The sequence below is a fragment of the Gadus macrocephalus genome, chromosome 7, assembly GCF_031168955.1.
Source record: "Gadus macrocephalus chromosome 7, ASM3116895v1".
Lineage (NCBI taxonomy): Eukaryota > Metazoa > Chordata > Actinopteri > Gadiformes > Gadidae > Gadus > Gadus macrocephalus.
This window is the reverse complement of record NC_082388.1, coordinates 25116709-25136453: the sequence shown is the minus strand read 5'-3', so window position 1 is coordinate 25136453 and position 19745 is coordinate 25116709. Positions and strand designations below refer to the sequence as shown.

At 43.5% G+C, this 19745-nt stretch overlaps 5 protein-coding genes across 8 annotated transcripts in view; 2 read left to right on the top strand and 3 right to left on the bottom strand.

The window, feature by feature from the left end:
* Positions 1-19745, bottom strand: part of ik (IK cytokine) — a 99364-nt gene that overhangs the window by 62254 nt on the left and 17365 nt on the right. The gene's annotated exons all lie outside the window — the stretch shown is intronic.
* mat2b (methionine adenosyltransferase 2 non-catalytic beta subunit methionine) lies at positions 100-12678 on the top strand. Of its 3 annotated transcripts, none has more exons than XR_009526713.1 (8): positions 132-372; positions 1847-2044; positions 10610-10724; positions 10817-10969; positions 11188-11384; positions 11660-11773; positions 12034-12339; positions 12409-12678. XR_009526713.1 is itself a non-coding variant. In XM_060057600.1 (7 exons), exons 1-7 carry the CDS (start codon positions 325-327, stop codon positions 12202-12204), a joined length of 996 nt encoding a protein of 331 aa, XP_059913583.1. In that variant the 5' UTR covers positions 100-324; the 3' UTR covers positions 12205-12678. The 3 variants fall into 3 exon arrangements, 1 of the variants encoding a protein (XP_059913583.1); XR_009526712.1 differs by having other exon boundaries at positions 12386-12678; XM_060057600.1 differs by having other exon boundaries at positions 100-372; positions 12034-12678.
* LOC132462046 (lithostathine-1-beta-like) lies at positions 2972-7378 on the bottom strand. 2 transcript variants are annotated; one of them, XM_060057606.1, is made up of 4 exons: positions 6697-7088; positions 5662-5875; positions 5323-5492; positions 2972-4996 (listed from the first exon to the last, which is right to left on the bottom strand). In XM_060057606.1, exons 1-4 carry the CDS (start codon positions 6776-6778, stop codon positions 4926-4928), a joined length of 537 nt encoding a protein of 178 aa, XP_059913589.1. In that variant the 5' UTR covers positions 6779-7088; the 3' UTR covers positions 2972-4925. The 2 variants fall into 2 exon arrangements, with proteins under 2 accessions (XP_059913589.1, XP_059913588.1); XM_060057605.1 differs by lacking the exon at positions 2972-4996 and having other exon boundaries at positions 5363-5875; positions 6697-6836; positions 6970-7378.
* On the top strand, positions 14043-17350 carry LOC132462048 (cysteine-rich and transmembrane domain-containing protein 1-like). The gene is made up of 5 exons (XM_060057607.1): positions 14043-14195; positions 15312-15424; positions 15991-16034; positions 16183-16375; positions 17037-17350. Exons 2-5 carry the CDS (start codon positions 15358-15360, stop codon positions 17156-17158), a joined length of 426 nt encoding a protein of 141 aa, XP_059913590.1. The 5' UTR covers positions 14043-14195; positions 15312-15357; the 3' UTR covers positions 17159-17350.
* chm (CHM Rab escort protein) overlaps positions 17479-19745 on the bottom strand; it is an 8862-nt gene continuing 6595 nt past the window's right edge. The window contains exons 13-17 of the mRNA XM_060057591.1: positions 19613-19676; positions 19272-19356; positions 18635-18733; positions 18295-18434; positions 17479-18220 (exon numbers count right to left, since the gene is read on the bottom strand). Coding sequence (XP_059913574.1) covers positions 17831-18220; positions 18295-18434; positions 18635-18733; positions 19272-19356; positions 19613-19676 — 778 coding nt within the window. The 3' untranslated portion in view covers positions 17479-17830. The remainder of the gene's footprint in view (positions 18221-18294; positions 18435-18634; positions 18734-19271; positions 19357-19612; positions 19677-19745) is intronic.

The window sequence follows — 19745 nt, the reverse complement described above, 5'->3', positions numbered from 1 at the left end:
CCGTATGTTTGCGACCGTTCTGATCGCTTTGCGGTAAAGAGCTTGCTTCTTCCTGGTTACCTCCTAAACACAACCTGACCACTTCCTGGTTACCTCATAAAAACAACGCGACGATGTAGCGTTGACGTTTACGAGGAAATACCTTCGACAGCTTAGGTAGAGTCTAGGGTTCATACCCACTGAACACAGTTAATATCGACAGTGACGATACCATTGAAATTATGGATTATATATACGGAATAACAATTACAACGTAGAGTTTATGGTTTAGATCTACAGCAGAGTTAAAACCTTACAGAACAGAGACAGAGAGTTTGTGATACCATGGCTTCGAGGATTTCCTTCAGCCCGGGGCATGTTGCGTTGGTGAAGGTAACTAATCCTAACTATTGTATTATAATGGAGTTACTGTGTATGTTCTCTGACCATCAGACTCATCGAGCCTAACCTGTTCTTTTAGTCAAATAGTAGTATAGTATAGATTGATATTGTGGATATGAGTGTATAATTCGTTACAACTGTATGCTGTACAAGTTGCTAGGGATTTCTTCCAGTGTGCTCATGACAGTACATAACAAAGACCCACACAAAAGACACATAAAACATAGAACATAATTTCATCCATGCAGTATCCTTCCAAGGATCCCACTTAGATACAACATATCGGCAGATAAAAGAATAAGGGACATCCCCACACATAAGGCATATAGCCCACTTCCACCTGGTTGACAGGCCAGGGTAAGTGCTGTATGTTTGATAATAGATTGTGAATTTGATTACACTACCCACACCACTGTACATATATATAAAACTAAAACAATGTCATATTATCACTCTCTTGTTATTTTACTTACTCAATTTATTGTAATTGTATTCTCTACTTCGTACCTTCTTCGGCTTTCAATTAAAAAAACTAAAAAAACAGAAACTGCTATCCTCTTACATATTACTCATACAGTAAGTGGGATTTTGGTGTGTATGTTTACGACCTAGTGTTGTAAGTATCTCCGTGAGATTTATGTATCTGATTCTCCTTAGAATTGTGTGTGTGTGTGTGTGTGTGTGTGTGTGTGTGTGTGTGTGTGTGTGTGTGTGTGTGTGTGTGTGTGTGTGTGTGTGTGTGTGTGTGTGTGTGTGTGTGTGTGTGTCTCCAATGTTCACATACCAAAGAAGGTACTGTACGAACTCAACAACAAAACTGTACAACGAGTGAGAGAGTGGTTTGGCATGAGCACACACACAACCTGTGACTTCATTTTTCACAGTAAGCGGGAGGGGGGGCTGGGGATAACAGACATTGAATGGACATATATTTCCACATGCCTTGCCCATTTATTAAATCATACTGAAAATATTTGTGCCCTTGCAATGTATTTTATAAATGCGGACACAAATAAAGACATTTGAAATGTGTGTGTGTGTGTGTGTGTGTGTGTGTGTGGTTGTGCTCTTGTGTTGTTCTGAACTTTAGCGTCAATAAAAAATTGACTCTAAAGTTCACTGTCGAGGAGACTAAGAAAACTGGATTTTTATTGCCAGCAATGACGACTACTGCATGTTTGTTTTGGTTTTGGTTTCATGAAGAACTTGAACGTGAACTTGAACTCAACCCTATAGATAAAGGTATGAAAAAGAAGAGGTTATGAAATACATAGTTATCATTAAGATAAATTAAATAAGATACAATTATGGAAAGGATTAGGTTATGAAAAATATAAAGTTATCAAAAAGATTACGCTTTCTAAAGATACCGTTATATAAAAAAAAAGATAAAATATTATGAACAGGTGAACACACCAGCAGATTGTGAATACGCAGCGCGTGTCTGTCTTTGTGTGTTTTCCAGGAGGAAGTGGCGGCCCCTAGTGGCCGGGGCGTGCTGGTGACGGGGGCCTCGGGGCTGCTGGGTCGGGCGGTGCTGGCTGAGTTCCAGAAGGGGGGGTGGAGGGCGGTGGGGACGGCCTACAGCAGGGCGCGCGGCTCCTTGCTGCGCTGTGACCTCCTGGACGAGGAGGCTGTGAGGAGCCTGCTGAACCAGCACAAGGTCTGTCTGCCTGCCTGCCTGCCTGCCTGCCTGTCTGTCTAACTTTCTGTCTGTCTGCCTGTATGTCCGTCTTTCTAACAGCCAAAAATATCTCGTCCCCAACAGTATATATGGTCCCTATATAAATGTATCCATATACATATGTGTTTATATACACATAATATGTGCATATGTATAAATGTTTACATGTATACATGGATAAATACAGTATATATACTGTATATATATATATATATATGTTTATGTCTATATATATATGTATATAAAGTCTCTCATCTTATCTCTCATCTCATCTTCAACCGCTTATCCGGGGTCGGGTCACGGGGGGAGCAGCTCAAGCAGTATATAAAAGTGTATAATAATAATAATAATCTTTATTTATGCAGCCCTTTTCTAAACAGAGCTACAAAGTGCTTTACAGATAAAAAGAAAGAAAGCAAAACAAACAAACAAAAATAATTGTCAAAGAAAAATTGTATCACAGGTCTTTTAACAATTATCTAACAAAAAATACAAGAAATTAAAAGTTTTCCTGGCAAATCATAAAAAATCGAGCGGTCGAAATTGATGGCTTTGGCGGCTTAAAGTTTTTGAATTTGAAAAATCTATTTGATAACTTTTGTGATAGGAGATGTTTTTTGAGGGGTTTTGATTAAAAACAAGAAGTTGGAAAATCCATCATTGCGCAAAATGACAACATCCTTGGGCCAAGCCGTTGAACTCGGCTTGGCCCATGGTTTGTTTGTGAAAATTGGATGAGTGGGTCAAAAGTTATAAACATGAATACAAGTCCAACTTGACCTATTGGTGGCGCTAGAGCTCTTCAGCTAGCGACCCCGAAATTGCTTTGAAGGATCATGGGACTGTCCTGATTCAGTACGGCAAATTTCAATTTTTTTACCAAGGCGTTTTATGGGCTGCCATAGACTCCCATGGCAGGAAAATAATAATAGGAATACGTAGAATAACAATGATTGTCTCGCAACTTCGCTGCTTGACCCCATAATATAGCTGCGAGCAGCAATGTGGTGGGCAAGCAGAATAGGACTCCATAAACAAATTTTTCTGCACAGACATAATCGGTCAGGTGGCTACATGATGACTCAGTAATTTCACCTACAATGAAAGATATTGGCAAATGGTTTTCACAAGGAAAATACATTGAAGTTGCTTTCTAAGGGTCGGAATAGAGTTGCTGCTAACAACGCCCCCCTAGGCGTTGATGATGCCAAATTATTCGGGCATCATCAGGATAGGTGTGCATAAGACTATGAGCCAAGTTTGGTTTGGATACATGTAGGCCTTGCAGAGATATAAGCTCACTTCCTGTTTGACGTCCCCCTGACGTCAAAGGCCACCAAATTGTTTGGGTGTCCCAAGAATGATGTCATGAGTCTATGTACCAAGTTTGGCTATGATATGTAAAAGAGTTGCTGAGAACAGGCTTACTTCCTGTTCGGCAGCTTCGCCGTCAAGGTTGATTGGCTGTCACGGCCAAACGGATTTGAATTTGAAAAAGCCGTTTAACAAATTTTTTCAGCTTTGTCCGAAGATCATTTATTGTATGCTTCATGAAGATTGGACAGAATTTGTTGCCTGTGGATATGTACTATTGAATTTCACAACTTTCAACATGGTGGCCAAATTCTTATGTTTCCATTAGAAATAATTTATTAGCCAAATGAAGAGGTCTGACAGTATGACCAGACAGTGAAAATAAGTTGGTTAAAACACATCTTAAAACACATCTTCATTAATTACAGCGCCCCCGATAGGTCAAAGGTCACCCAATTCGTTGAGTGTCCCCATGATGATGTCATGGGTCTATGTACCATGTTTGGTTATGATATGTCAATGTTTGGTGGCTTTGCGGTCAAATTTTTCAATACATTTTCAATTTGAAAAATCCATTCGATGATTTTTCTCAAGCATGGCCTGAAGATCATCTGTGCCAAGTTTCGAGATGATTGGACAACATTTGGCCAAAGGATTCCAATGATACCTTGTTTGTGAATATTGGATGAATGGGTCAAAAGTTATAAACATGAATGCATGTACAACTTGCACCTGTTGGTGGCGCTAGAGCTCTTGAGCCAGCGACCCCGAAATAGCTGTGAGCGATAATAATAGGAAAACGTAGAATAACAATGGTTGTCTCGCAGCTTCGCTGCTTGGCCCCCAATAATAGGAAAATGTAGACCCCCCAAAACAGCCCCACTGTCCCCACACCAGCCCAATGTGACCTCTAAGCCACCTCCCCCCCTCCATGCTGGAGACCAGAGGCCTGAGCTGCTGCCTTGACTGGCCGTGTGTTGCAGGGCTGTCTGGATGGGCTACCCACAGCGGTCATTTATTTATACAGTCAAATTAGTCTCCGGGTAACTGATATTAGGATCACAGTACGAAGCAAACTTTAGCTACTTTACATTTATATGCAAAAAAAACAAAACTGCACATTCACATCTATAGAAAAAGAGTTAACATTATTAAAAAACACATCCCTAGATAAAACCCTACCGTTTGGATACAGTTTCTGAGTCAGCTAAACCAGACAGAGAGCTAAAGGCCCACAGATTATTTTTCTAGTCTTTTGATTCCATCTTGAACACACAATCTCCATATTGCAAATCAAAGGATAGATGCATGAGACTACCTCTGATCAAAAATAAGTTCATCGATTATAAAGAGAATATAAATATATGAATTATATGATTATGATATGAATATGATCATATACTAAAGTAAATGTATTCTATATGCCGCTCTAGCACAAAATGTGGATGAGGAACAAGCTAGCTACCAAAGACACACTCTGAGGTACAGCATTCAGGAACTTAGGACTTCTTCGGAATCAGCAGCTTGAATCTCCAGTGAGGCCAAGTTAGGTGCAGCGAATTTGATTCTCTCTTGTGGAACTGTAGAAGTGCAACTTCTTCGATCCTTCTGTCGGATCTGCGGAAATAGATATATAAACATAAAAAGGTTCATGAAAGTGGCGGAAAATACCTACAGCTCACTTCCCTCATACACACTCCCAGGTTGAGCATAGTACTTATGAGGACTTTTATTTTTTCCAAACAGGAAGCTTGATCCTCTTACTGTTTCAAGCTATTTATAAATGTCAAAAAGTTGGCCTACAGAGAAGGTTCTCTATCAAGATATTATCAGAGAAACCTTTGTGCAGGTACTACATCGAAGCTGTTGCATGCCTTTGCATAAGGTTAATCCTATTTTGCATCATAAGGACCTGGTAATGGCTCTGTAGGCTGGACACCGACCTGTGAAACAGATGAAGTTAAGATGTTCTTCACAGGAGCGTTGCCTCCATGTGAAAGGTTCCACACTGGACACGCCCCCACAGGGGCTGGGATGGTGTGAGCCCTCGTCCCATTGGGTGAAGTTCATCGGGTCACCGGACATCCAGAACCAGGAGCTTCCTGAAAGGGACCTGCCAACATTGAAAGAGATTAAAGGGTTCGCTGGTTTAAAGGAAGAATGATGTGGCCAAATATTTAGCTTTTGTTATTTTCATGGTATTCCCTAAGACAAAGTGATGGACAACCAGATGATCATGAGGACTTGATGCCTGATAGACACTAAGGCGGCCTGCCCGGTACCTGCGCAGGCCCACCCAGAGGTGGCTGGTTAGTGGGAAGGGGGTGCGAGCCACCAGCTCATCAACCATCTCCTGGTCTTCTGGGCCCATGAGGCTCAGCAGGTCCCAGTGAGAGTCTCTGCAGTAGAGCAGGGCGTCTGACCAGCACAGCCGCGTCCTCACCAGAGTGATGTTCCTCCCCATCTCCTGAAGGCTCATGGAGGGTGCAGCCGGCTCTTGGGAAACAATTGATAGTGTGGTGTTGAGAGAGTTCTACTTTCAGCGCTATAAGTCTACCTCTTATGTTCCCTTTGTGTTCATCCAGCAAACGTAAAGCAGCACAAAACATCAATGGAAAACCATACAATTCAAAAAAGAGACTCAAACCTCAAAGATTTTTTTTTCTAAATAATAACTAATTTAATGAATGTTTATAATTCATTTAATATTATGAATAAAATCCCACGTACCACCTGCAGTACCCTCTTGTACCTTCAGTGGTACGCGTACTACCTGCAGTATCCTATTGTACCACCAGTGGTACATGGACCACCTGCAGTACCCTCGTGTACTACCAGTGGTAGGTGAACTACCTGCAGCACCCTCGTGTACCACCAGTGGTACGTGTACCACCTGCAGTACCCTCGTGTACCACCTGCAGTACCCTCGTGTACCACCAGTGGTAGGTGTACTACCTGCAGCACCCTCGTGTACCACCAGTGGTACGTGTACCACCAGTGGTACGTGTACCACCTGCAGTACCCTCGTGTACCACCAATGGTACGTGTACCACAGGTTGAAAACGCTATGTTGATTTTCCTTTGGTGGATGCTTTTACCCAAAGCGTCTTACAATACTGCCGTTGCATACATTGTTATAATATGTATCCCCGAGTGGGAAACAAACCCCTAACCCTGGCAGCGTTAATGGCATGCTCTACCAGTTGAGCTGTAAGGACTAGCAGCATTTGACCATGGGCCAATGATCGTTGGCCAACAGCAGTACCAGTACACCAATCACCCTTTGATTATCATGTTATGATGGACTGGGTTCCGACCTCCGTACACTTTGACCTCACACAACTGCAGGTAGCCTGCTTGATCAGAGGACTTGTAGAAGTTGATAAATCGTCCTTCCATGCCCCAACATTTGACAGTCTGAGTCAAGCAGCCTGGGTCATGGTTGATGATGGCACACCTGAGGAGAAGAGCCAGGAAGCACTTAAAAGAGCGTCTAGGTCATTAGGGATCAAACCAGGAATATTTGGGCTTGGAGTCAAACAGTATGTTTGGTGGAAGTAGGGTAGGTGTCGGTGACACCAGTGAATCACCTTGGGTTGTCGTTGCCGTTGTTCCCCAGTGAATTCCCGATGTGTATTTCAGTGCCATCCAACCACTCCATATCTACATTCCTATTAGTGACCTGGATCTCTGACACCCGGTACACACCAGGCAGCTCCAGCCGCCACCATGGATTGGCCTGATAGGCGGTAGAGCTGCAGCTTCGGTGGCCAAATTCAGGGTCGCTATTCCCATCTATGGCGTGTTCAGCCTTTCCCTGGTAATCGAGGAGTGAGGACTGAATGGCCTTGCTGCTCAACGCCACGTTAATGCAGGATGCAGCTTAATGGAGAGTAAAACCACAGACTTGTTTGTCAAGTTGAAAAGAAATAATGAAATACTTGCTTGTTTGGATTACTTTCGGAAATACCTGAAAATCCAGGTAACTTCCACAGGAGGACCACAACCCCTGGGGATACCAAGATACTATTTACTTAATAAATAAAATATACTTGGCTTGGCTAATATCAGACAATACTTATGAGCATATGTCCTGCACCTATTATATCCATTATATATTCAAACTATTTGCGGTAGGAATCTTACACACGTCCACAAAAACAGGATGAGGTTTTGTTCATTCAATACAATGAACTGGATAATGATAAATACTGTAATGCTGTGTAAATTACCCACCAATGAAACTACAGATGAGATGACTGGACCCCATTATTCTGTAGGAAAAACATGGTAAGTCATTAAATAATGCTAGCGATTAGGTTAACATTCCTTCATATTCTGAGGTGAAAACAAATAGATTGTTTGAGATGGAGCCATGCGTAATTTATATTTAACGTTATTCTTACGAGTCCAAAAGTGAAGAATCTACCATTACAGAGCAAAACACTGAAACACTGAAAACGATGGTACTCACCAGCTGAGTCGGTAGGTCAATTTAAAGGAAGAAATAGTGGAGACACTTGTGTGTCCGTTTTCCCTTCATCACACAGCAATATAAAACACACAGATCACCCTCTATCCTTCCTCTAATGTGACCTTTCTCACACAAAGTAATCTGGCTAATGGCTCGCTGACCGGTTAGGTCAGACAGTAAAATTAGCAATGTACAAATAATGTTTGCAAATATCCATAGAAATTTGAAATTTGACTAATTATACCTTTCACCTCTATCTATCCGTTGTTTTTAAGCTCTAAACTAATATAATACCTACACTTAATCCTTTTACCAGCTAAAATAAGCAATATATCAAACATTTTTTAGAAAGCCGTATCCCTTTAATGGTACCACTGAAAACACATAGTCTAGGGTTGGGGTTTGCCACTGCTGGCACTATTATCCTGCTGATAATATAATGAACAGACTTACCTTTGATTTGTTGAGATGTCAATGAGTTGTATTAATCACCAGCTACTGCCTTTTCTTTCTCTGTTTGCTTCTGTACCTTCCTCTCCAGTTTTAAATGCTAAAAATATTCAATTGGAGAGAAATACATGTTGGTATTTCTTCCTCCATGTATTCATTATAAATTAGTAATGAGTACCATTTTAGAATTAAGAATTAGGATTTTCTAATGATATGTTATTCTAAGTAAAACCTTACATTTTCAAACCCTCTTTGTTCTAGGTAGGAAGTACAAACAAAGCACAAGAAAAAGTACACAGATGATGAGTGGAAGCATAACTTGCAACTGCACCAATTGAAAAGGGAAGATTGAAGGACACTGAATATCTGCTAACATTATTTGCATAGACCATTAGGTGTGGTAGGAAGTGCACTGACTACCAGACGTGAAATCGCCAATTTAAATACAATTTAAATTTAAATTGAAAATTTAAATACAATTAAAATTAAAATTTTAAATTTAAATTTGGGATGAAAAGACTGAGGCACGAGGAGACACAATCTATTTGCATGTTGTTCCCTTAAGTTGAGTTTCACAAGAACAGAGCAAACCCATTATTATGTCTGACGCTTCACGATTTAACCAAAATATGGTATACCATGTGGTACAATATGATACCTTTGGGAATTGTGCTGAATCTTAAATTTAATAAATTCATGTAAGGATAATTATGAGGCTGTTTTAGGGCCCCTCCTACACAATGACGGAAATAAAGACGGTGCAGGCAAGTCTATTCTAGTCAACTATATTTACATAGCACATGTAAAAAAAACAAAAGTGACCCAAAGTGCAAACAAACAAAAAAACTATGACAAAAGTACGACAACAATAATAGTAATATAGCTTCGAGCAGCAATGTGGGGGTCAAATAGAATAGGACTCCATAAACAAATTTTGCTGGACAGACATAATCGGTTAGGTGGCTACATGATGACGTCTCAGTAATTTCACCTACAATGAAAGCTATTGGCAAATGGTTATCACAATGAAAATACATTGAAGTTGCTTTCTAAGGGCTGGAATAGACTTAATGCTAACAACGCCCCCCTAGGCGTTGATGATGCCCAATTATTTGGATATCATCAGGATAGGGTCATAAGAATATGAGGCAAGTTTGGTTTGGATAAATGAAGGCCTTGCAGAGATATAAGCTCACTTCCTGTTTGACGTCGCCCTGAGGTCAAAGGCCACCATATTGTTTAGGGGTCCAAGGATGATGTCATGAGTCTATGTACCAAGTTTGGCTATGATATGTAAAAGAGTTGCTGAGAACAGGCTTACTTCCTGTTTGACGGCTTTTCCGTCAAGTTTGATTGGCTGTCACGGCCAAACAGTTTTGAATTTGAAAAAGCTGTTTGGCACACTGATTTAGCTTGGCCCGAAGATCATATGTGGCAAGTTTCATGAAGATTGGATAGAATTTGTTGCTTGTGGATATGTACGATTGAATTTGACAACTTTCAACATGGTGGCCAAATTCTGATCTTTCCATGAGAAATAATTTATTAGCTGGTTATGATATGTCAAGGGGCTGCTGATAAATTGGCTTACTTCCTGTTTGGTGGCTTCGCAGTCAAATTTGATTGGTTGTCGCGGATGTTTCCATGAGAAATCATTTAGTAGCATATGGGGTGTTCTGATAGGCAGCAAACATTGAACATTTGTTTAAAATATACTCATGTGTAGAGAGAGGAGTTAAAACACATCTTCATTAATTACAGCGCCCCCTAGATGTCAAAGGTCACCAAAGGGCTGCTGAGAAATTGGCTTACTTCCTGTTTGGCGGCTTCGCGGTCGAATTTGATTGGTTGTCACGGCCAAACGGTTTTGAATTTGTAAAAAATATTTGATGATTTTTGTCAACCATGGCCTGAAGATCATCTGTGCCAAGTTTCGAGATGATTGGACAACATTTGTGATAGGAGTTTTTGACGTAAACCAAGATGGCGGAGAACCCATCATGGCGCAAAGCGACGACATATAATGCGCTGAACTCGGCTTGGCCCAAGGATTCCAATGATACGTTTTCTGTGAATATTGGAAAAGTTATAAACATGAATGCATGTCCAACTTTGACCTGTTGGTGGCGCTAGAGCTCATGAGCCAGGGACCCCAAAATTGCTGCGAGAAATCAGGAAACTGTCCTGAATCAGTGTGCCATATTTCAAAACTTTTGACTACGGCGTTCTAAAAAAACGTTGAATATCAATGGTTGTCTCGCAGCTTTGCTGCTTGACCCCCAATAAACTCTTTAAATGGTCTTCAGCCAGATGTGATCGTCCACTGTGCGGCGGAGCGGAGACCAGATGTGGTGGAGCGCCACCCAGAGGCCGCGGAGAACCTCAACGTCCACGCCACCGGGGCGCTCGCCAAGGAAGCAGGTATGAAGTCACATCCTATTCCTGTGACACTCTCCTGCTCTTTGATTGGCTGATTGTGTCTGATGTCTGATTGGCTGGTCATGCTCTGGCAGCGGCAGCAGGTGTGGTCTTCCTGTACATCAGTACGGATTACGTGTTTGACGGGCGACGCCCCCCTTATGGAGAAGACGACGCCCCAAACCCTCTCAACCAATACGGACGCAGCAAGCTGGCGGGAGAGCGAGAGACATTCCGCCAATGCCCAGGTAGTCTCTCTCTCTCTCTCTCTCTCTCTCTCTCTCTCTCTCTCTCTCTCTCTCTTTCTCTCTGTCTGTCTGTCTGTGTCTCTCTCTCTCTCTCTCTTTTTCTCTCTCTCTGTGTGTGTGTCTCTCTCTCTCTCTCTCTCTCTCTCTCTCTCTCTCTCTCCCTCTCTCCCTCTCCCCCCCTCTCTCTCATGCTGGTGTATTTACTGTGTGTGTTGTAGGCGCCGTGGTGCTCAGGGTCCCGATCCTCTATGGGGAGGTGGAGAGCGTGGCGGAGAGTGCAGTGACTGTGCTGTGGCCGGGCGTGCAGCAGGGGGCAGCAGAGAGCTGCGTCCTGGACCACTGCCAGCAGAGGTTCCCGACCTACACCGGCGACGTTGCAGCCGTTTGTAGGAACATCGCGGAGCGAAGCCTGCAGGTACTGTACTAGTACAGCAGTTAATACTAATACCGAATATGTACGGCTAGTACTGCATTTTGCACTACAACAGTCTACAGGTTAATGTAACTGATAATTATGCTAATGCTACTACAGAAACTACTAATAGGTAGGTACAAGTATCAATCACGTGTGTGTGTGTGTGTGTGTGTGTGTGTGTGTGTGTGTGTGTGTGTGTGTGTGTGTGTGTGTGTGTGTGTGTGTGTGTGTGTGTGTGTGTGTGTGTGTGTGTGTGTGTGTGTGTGTGTGTGTAGGATGCTTCTGTCCAGGGTATCTTCCACTTCTCTTCTAAGGAGCAGATGACCAAGTATCAGATGGCGGTCGCCATGGCAACGGCCTTTAACCTGCCCTCCACCCACCTCATTCCAGTTAGTATTAAATATATGGATATAGACGCATCACATACCAGTAAATATTAAAGATATATTTCTCAATCGATCTATAGATACGCACATTTTAAAGTAGTAAATATCTCGCTCTCGCTCTGTCTCTCTCTCTCTCTCTCTCTCCTTCTCTTTCTCTTTCTCTCTCTCTCTCTCTCTCTCTCTCTCTCTCTCTCTCTCTCTCTCTCTCTCTCTCTCTCTCTCTCTCCCTCTCTCCCTCTCTCCCTCTCTCCCTCTCTCTCTAGCTGACCGAGGCCCCCCCCGGGGTCACTCGCCCACAGAACGCTCAGCTGGACTGTTCCCGCCTCCAGTTGATGGGTCTGGGCGTGGAGCCCCGCCCCTTCTCCGACACCATCACTTCCTGTCTCTGGCCCTTCCTCCCGGACAAACGCTGGAGACAGACCGTCTTTCACTGAGACGGACGGACGGACGGACGGACGGACGGACGGACGGACGGACGGACGGACGGACAGACAGAAGACAGAAGTGCACTGAATCAGCCACGTTGAAGATAGTTAAGATGTCAGAATCTCTAAACAGATTCTTCATAGGTCATCTGACCTTGTCCCCATAGGTCAGCGGACCTTGTCCCCATAGGTCAGCTGACCTTGTCCCCATAGGTCAGCTGACCTTGTCCCCGTAGGTCAGCTGACCTTGTCCTCAGAGGTCAGCTGACCTTGTCCCCATAGGTCAGCTGACCTTGTCCCCGTAGGTCAGCTGACCTTGTCCTCAGAGGTCAGCTGGTGCAGAAGACAGCAAATTCTCAGTTTGGAACTGTCACGATACTACACTGGATCATGACGATGATGATAATAATAATGATAAAATGTGTGTTAAATATAACTATCCTTGTTGTTTTTTATTGAAATAAACAGAAAGACACAACTTTATTACACTGATAAATGCTATCTAGGCCTACCTGACACAGCTACTACTACAGTACTAGTTATACTCAGAGGTGTCAAGTAACGAAGTACAAATACTTCGTTACCTTAGTTAAGTAGAAATTTTGGGTATCTACTTTACTGGAGTATTTTTTTCCGGCCTACTTTTTACTTCTACTTCTTACATTTTGAAACACTTATCTGTACTTTCTACTCCTTACTTTTTAAAAATGGCCTCGTTACTAATTTCGGCTTGTTTTTATTCCGCCGGCGTTCAAAAAAACACAAACAAAAAAGCCTATCCAGATAATTCGCGCCATCGGATAGAGTGAATTTGATTGGTTGAATGAGAATAGAAACATATACCATTCTGGCACCCTATTGGTTTATACGCGATCCATGGCACCTGCGCATGACCAGAGCCCGTCTACATTCTCTGACATGACATAAATCGCGCCACATTCCAGCTACGAAATAGCAGACGTAGATGAGCGAAATGTCCCAACCAAGCACCAGTGAGGAGGTTGGTAGCCAAGAAGACCAACCAACCCTTCTACATCCCTGGCCATACCTGGAAGAATTTTTTGAAATGGTTGGATGCAAGAACAACTCAGTTCTTACTCGTTACATCTTAAATTCCTGCAGATAAGCTTGGATACATACATTTACATTCCCAATAAAGGCTTTTGATAACATGCCTCTGAAGTTTGACTTTTTGTACTATTCCAATTCTTACAGTATTGGAACTAGTCATCATATCTTCCGCTCCATGAACACATGTTAATGCTCAGTAGTACACATATATGGTTCTTTAATGTATTTGCATCGTACTAATATGCGCTCATTTTCAATGGGCATAAATGTGTCTGAAACGGGTGCAACGGGTGCGTTTTTTGGGGGGAAGTGGGGCAGTGTGCTATAGAGGTGTGCTGTGTGTGTGTCACTAATTCACGGATGGGATAAATGCAGAGACCAAATTCCTTGTATGTGTATATGAGCATACTTGGCAAAAAAGCTGATTGTAATTCTATAGGCCCCTGTGGCACGGCCTAAGCTTTTGTCCTTAATGGCATTTTTTTCCCCCTTGCATTACTTTTACTTTAATACTTTTAAGTAGTTTTGAAACCAGTACTTTTATACTTTTACTTGTAAAAAGCTTGAGTTGATGCTTCAACTTCTACAGAAGTATTTTTAAACGCTAGTATTCATACTTCTACTTGAGTAATGAATGTGAATACTTTTGACACCTCTGGTTATACTACAACCTAATATAGTGCCACTCTAAAATACTATAGTACTGACATATTACCGCAGATATTTTTGCACAGTACTAATACGCACCGCAGTTAAACTGATTTAAACATAATAAATTAAAGTAAAATAACTTTACAAGCGAGCGTCACAAAAGCACGCATGCAGGCGCAGAAACTAATGCGCACGCATGCGCAGACGCAACACAGTGACGCCTCGGGACGAGCATCTCGAGGTCCAGAAGCGCGGACAGCATCACGTCGGATATCTTGGTAAGTTTCCCAACATTTAAAACTAACCCCCTCCAAAGTTTTTACCGATTTAACGGAGCTGTGTACAACTAATTTGAGTTTTGAAATGTCGTCTCGATATAGACTGCTTCACATGTAATAATCATTATAATATTCATCCGAACGAACAACCACATACCTCATGGAGTTCATTAGCTTTTCTCGTAAATTAGTTTAGTTATGTTACTCTAGTATAAAGTCTCATTATATATAATAATATTCTAAAGTTTATTTATGTTACTCTAGTTTAAAGTCTAAAGATATACAGTATAGTTGAAGCTCTAGTAGTCTAGTTATATTATGATAGGCTACATTTATGTTGTAGTTATATCCTATTTATTCTTAACAATACTAAGGGATTGAAAGGTGATTTATGTGGATCCGAAATGCATGTGGTTTTGCACGTGAATACAGAGGTATGCATACCTGAATGTGTGCGTGTTTATAGAAATGAATGCGTAATTGAGACTGATCTAATTTCTACTACTTTCCTAATTATACCTTTCCGAGTTTTAGAATACTTTTCCCATGTTCTTCAATACTTTATGGTCTAGAGAATATTTTCGTATACTCGAGAGGACGTTGTGTTTTAGAATACTTTCCTAAGCTCTACAATACTTTCCCGGAGTGAAACTTTCCTACACGTTATGTTAATGATTTTTCCACACATGGAAAGACTGGAAAGACTGTGTGTATGTTTTGGTTGTTTTGGACAACACTTGATTTTGATAAAGCTCACATTCTCAACAATGTTTATAAAGTATTGCCATGACAGCAGAACCCTGTAACGGTCTTGAGAATGGAGTGCTTGTTGACACACAGATGCACTCTGTCTCGCTGTCTTGTGACTGTGTGACTGTGTGTGTGTGTGTGTGTGTGTGTGTGTGTGTGTGTGTGTGTGTGTGTGTGTGTGTGTGTGTGTGTGTGTGTGTGTGTGTGTGTGTGTGTGTGTGTGTGTGTGTGTGTGTGTGTGTGTGTGTGTGTGTGTGTGTGTGTGTGTGTCTGTCTGTGTGTGTGTGTGTGTGTGTGTGTCTCTGTTGTATACAGAATATATCTGTTTTCTATCTAAATTTGTTGTATATGTATTTTTTTCCATAGAGAGAAACAACATCATCAACCCTTCTTCCACCAATCAAATCTCCTGATGAGCAATGACCCCGCCCCCCCATATGGCCCCGCCCCTCCATACGGGCTCCCTGGGGTACCTCCAGGTATTCCACATGATGTCACTTCCTGTTTATCTCTTTAGTGGACAGTCCTCTCATAGCGTTCTCTCCTAGTCACCTCGCCTTGTCGCCTCTCTGTGTCTCCTCTCCTAGTGTCCACTCCTGGTGTCCTCTCCTTGTCCCCTCTCCTGGTGTCCTCTCCTTGTCCCCTCTCCTTGTCCCCTCTCCTTGTCCCCTCTCCTTATGGCCTCTCCTTGTGTCCTCTCCTCATGGCCTCTCCTCGTGTCCTCTCCTCGTGTCCTCTCTTCATGACCTCTCCTAGTGTCCTCACCTTGTGTCCTCTTCTCGTGTCCTCTCCTAGTGTCCTCTCTCCTTGTGTCCTCTCTCCTCGTGTCCTCTCCTTATGGCCTCTCCTCGTGTCCTCTCCTAGTGTCCTCTCTCCTTGTTTCCTCTCTCCTTATGGCCTCTCCTAGTGTCCTCTCTCCTTGTGTTCTCTCCTCGTGTCCTCTCCTTATGACCTTCCTCTCTCCTTGTGTCCTCTCCTCGTGTCCTCACCTTGTGTCCTCTCCTCGGGTCCTCTCCTTATGACCTTCCTCTCTCCTTGTTTTCAGGAGGCATGCCTCTAGGTCCGGCGTTTCCCGGGCCACCCTACCAGGTAGTCACGTTAGCACTTTAAACGCGTCTGTAATCCAGTCCTGGTCTTCAGCCTTCTCTCAGCGTCCCTCAAACATGTCATGAAATGTCATGTTCTGAGAGTTAGGTCAAATGAGACGCTCTTTAAGGTCTGCTTTCCTCATGTCCAGGAATACGCCAACCAGGGCTACACCCCCTACCAAGGTGGCCACGCCCCCTACCATGGCAGCCCCGCCCCTTACCAGGGGAACCCCGCCCCCTATCAAGGTAGCCCCGCCCCCTATACGGCCAGCCACGTCCCCTTTCAGCCTGGATGGGAGGGCACCAAGGTGTCCCAGTATCAACAACCATCATCAAACCCAAGTAGGTCAAAGGTCACTCAAACCACACCTCACTATTTAACACCGGAGACCCCCCCCCCCCCCATAGATCTACAAATACACCTTAATCCTTATTTACACCATACCATAACCTGCACTCTACCATAACCCTACAATACCATTATCCTAATCTAAATTCTACAATAATCTTAATATACACTTTAACATAACCCTAATCTACATTCTTCCATAATCCTAATCTTTACTCTGCCATAATCTTAATATACACTTTAATATAACCCTAATCTACACTCTTCCATAATCCTAATCTATACTCTACCATAATCTTAATATACACTTTAACATAACCCTAATCTACATTCTTCCATAATCCTAATCTTTACTCTGCCATAATCTTAATATACACTTTAACATAACCCTAATCTACACTCTTCCATAATCCTAATCTCTACTCTACCATAATCTTATCTCTGCCGTAATCCTAATCTACACTCTACCATAATCTACCATAATCCTAATCTACGATAACCCTAATCTATTCCCTACCATAATCCTCATCTACCGTAATACCAATCTACTCTCAATTTAACACTAACCTACAACTCCATGGCTTTATTCCTAATCTACCAAACCTAATATCGTCTCCGTCCACCTCAATGCTGTCGGGCTTCGTTTGTTTTCAGTTTACATGGTTGGATCAGAGGGGCATCGGTCAGGAAGAGGCGGAGTCACAGGGATGGAGGCATGTCTTGGAGCATGTTGGACTGCCGTCTGCTGCTGTTGTCTCTTGGACATGTTCCGATAGGACTACACTTCCCACAATGCACCAGTCAACATGGAAACTCAAGATAGCTAAATGTTAAATATGTCAAAGATATATTATATAACAGATCAAAGGATATTATATTGCAAAGCTTTTAACACATGAATGTTGTCAGTGATTGATTGTTGAAGGAATGTTTTTTGATGTTACCAATAAATTGTGATTATACAGTTTGATGGTTCTTTATATATCTGGCCCCAGATTACCTGATTATTATTATACTGGTTAATCTTCTGATAAGGGGTGGTTATGGAGAAGGCATTTAAATAAAAACGACATTAAGATACACTTGAGCCATCAGACATGTTGCTATGGCGACCTCACTTTATTCCAGTAAAACAGCACAACATGCAGAAGAGGCACAACAAATACGCAAACTGAAGGCATCTCAATGAATATTGGCATCCATATATCCATAGATATAGGGTCAGAAGGATAGCAGATATGATACATAGATATAGATACATATCATGCACCTATATAGATATATGATGCATAGATATGTCTATATCGATATGATTATATTTCGAGTGTCTTGTAACGTGTCGGTCAGCCCTGTGTCCCATCTTCTAGCTGGGTGGGGCAAGTGTCAGAATCCTCCGTACAGGGGGAGGAGCTAGCATTGGGCTCCTCCCCCTGTTGAGAAGGGCTTGTTTAAGACTCCTCCCCTTTACACGTGGGGCTAGCCTCCGCCTCTCCCTGGTGGGAGGGGCTAGCCTCCAGCTCCTCCCCCTGGTTGGAGGTGCCCGTTTCAGGCTCCTCCCCTGGTTGGGCGGAGCTAGCCTCAGGCCCCTCCCCTGGTTGGGAGGAGCTAGCCTCAGGCTCCTCCCCTGGTTGGGCGGAGCTAGCCTCAGGCCCCTCCCCTGGTTGGGAGGAGCTAGCCTCAGGCTCCTCCCCTGGTTGGGCGGAGCTAGCCTCAGGCTCCTCCCCTGGTTGGGCGGGGCTAGCTTCAGGCTCCTCCCCCTGGTAGAGGATATCTTCAGGAGCGGGGCCAGGGGGACAGAACTCCTCTCCAGGAAGAATCTTCTGGAAGATCAGCTCAGCCTGACGGAAACACTGTGGTCATCAACACGGAGGGGGAGGGTCGCCGCGGCGATGGTTACCGTGGTGATAGTTACCTGGGCGATGGCGCCGTCGTGTCCCAGGGAGCCGTCGGGGCCGAGGCAGACGGACACGTTGGGGGGTAGCTCGCCGCCCTCCGACTCCAAGCCCTCCGACATGTTGAAGTATAAACACCACAGCACCTCCGGGCGCGGCTCTATAGATATACACACATAGAGACACACATAGATATACACATATAGAGATAAACATACACCTATATGTACTAATATAGGGCTGGTCATAATAGTTGGCTGGTTATTTCTCATTATTAAAGATAAAGGTCCATATATATGTATATAGAACTATCCATCTATATCTATGAAGAGAGAGGGATGGAGCCGGTTGATTGGTTACCGGGGTGATCAGAGTCTGGTGTCCGGAACATCCCGTTGACCACGGGCGACAGGTCTTCGAAGGCGGAGCCGACTGACTGACAGGTGAGATGGACGAGATCTAAGGTGACCAGGAGAAAAGAGTTCTCAGCCTCAAGTTTACACACACACACACACACACACACTCACCTGTATAAACCACACACACACACACACCTGTACGCACACACACACACACACACACACACACACGCGCTCACACACACACACACACTCACCTGTATAAACCACACACACACACACCTGTACGCACACACACACACACACACACACACGCTCACACACACACACCTTTATACAAAAACCTCTATGCAAACAAACACACCTCTTTAGACACACACCCCTATAAACTCAGGTACACGCAAACTTCTCCCAGATTAAACTAAGTGGCGGTCAGCCGAGGTGCAGTCAGGGGGAAGCACTCATGTGGATGCGTTCAGACGGCTGTGTGAAGCCACGCTTGGTCACAAGACCGCACAATGTGACTCCTTCATGAGGAAGTGCTATGATTTTCCTTGGGACAGTCATGTGACTTTCGTGTTCCTGGTATGCAGGTCATGTGACTTACGTGTTCCTGGTATGCAGGTCATGTGACTTACGTGTTCCTGGTATGCAGGTCATGCTGGACGGACAGAGCTCCACCATTCGGACGGGCGACTCTGAAGGAATGGTTACTATGGAAACCTGCAGAAAAGAGGCGTAAGAAAATATGAAATGTCAGTATCCAATCACAGGGGCCCCAATTGATTTTTACTTCAATGTCATTGGATGTGATTCTCTCTCTCTCTCTCTATTTTGCCCTCCCCTAGTATCTCTCTCCACGTCTCCTAGTCCCTCCCTCCTCGTCTCCTAGTCCCTCCCTCCTCGTCTCCTAGTCCCTCCCTCCTCGTCTCCTAGTTCCTCCCTCCTCGTCTCCTAGTCCCTTCTCTCTCTCCTCTACCTGTTGCTCGGCCTCGGTGGGTAAAACTGATCCATCAGTGATCAGGACGGCTCTGGAGACACACCTGGAGACACAGATTAACCAGATTACTGACAGATTAACCAGATTACTGACAGATTAACCAGATTACTGA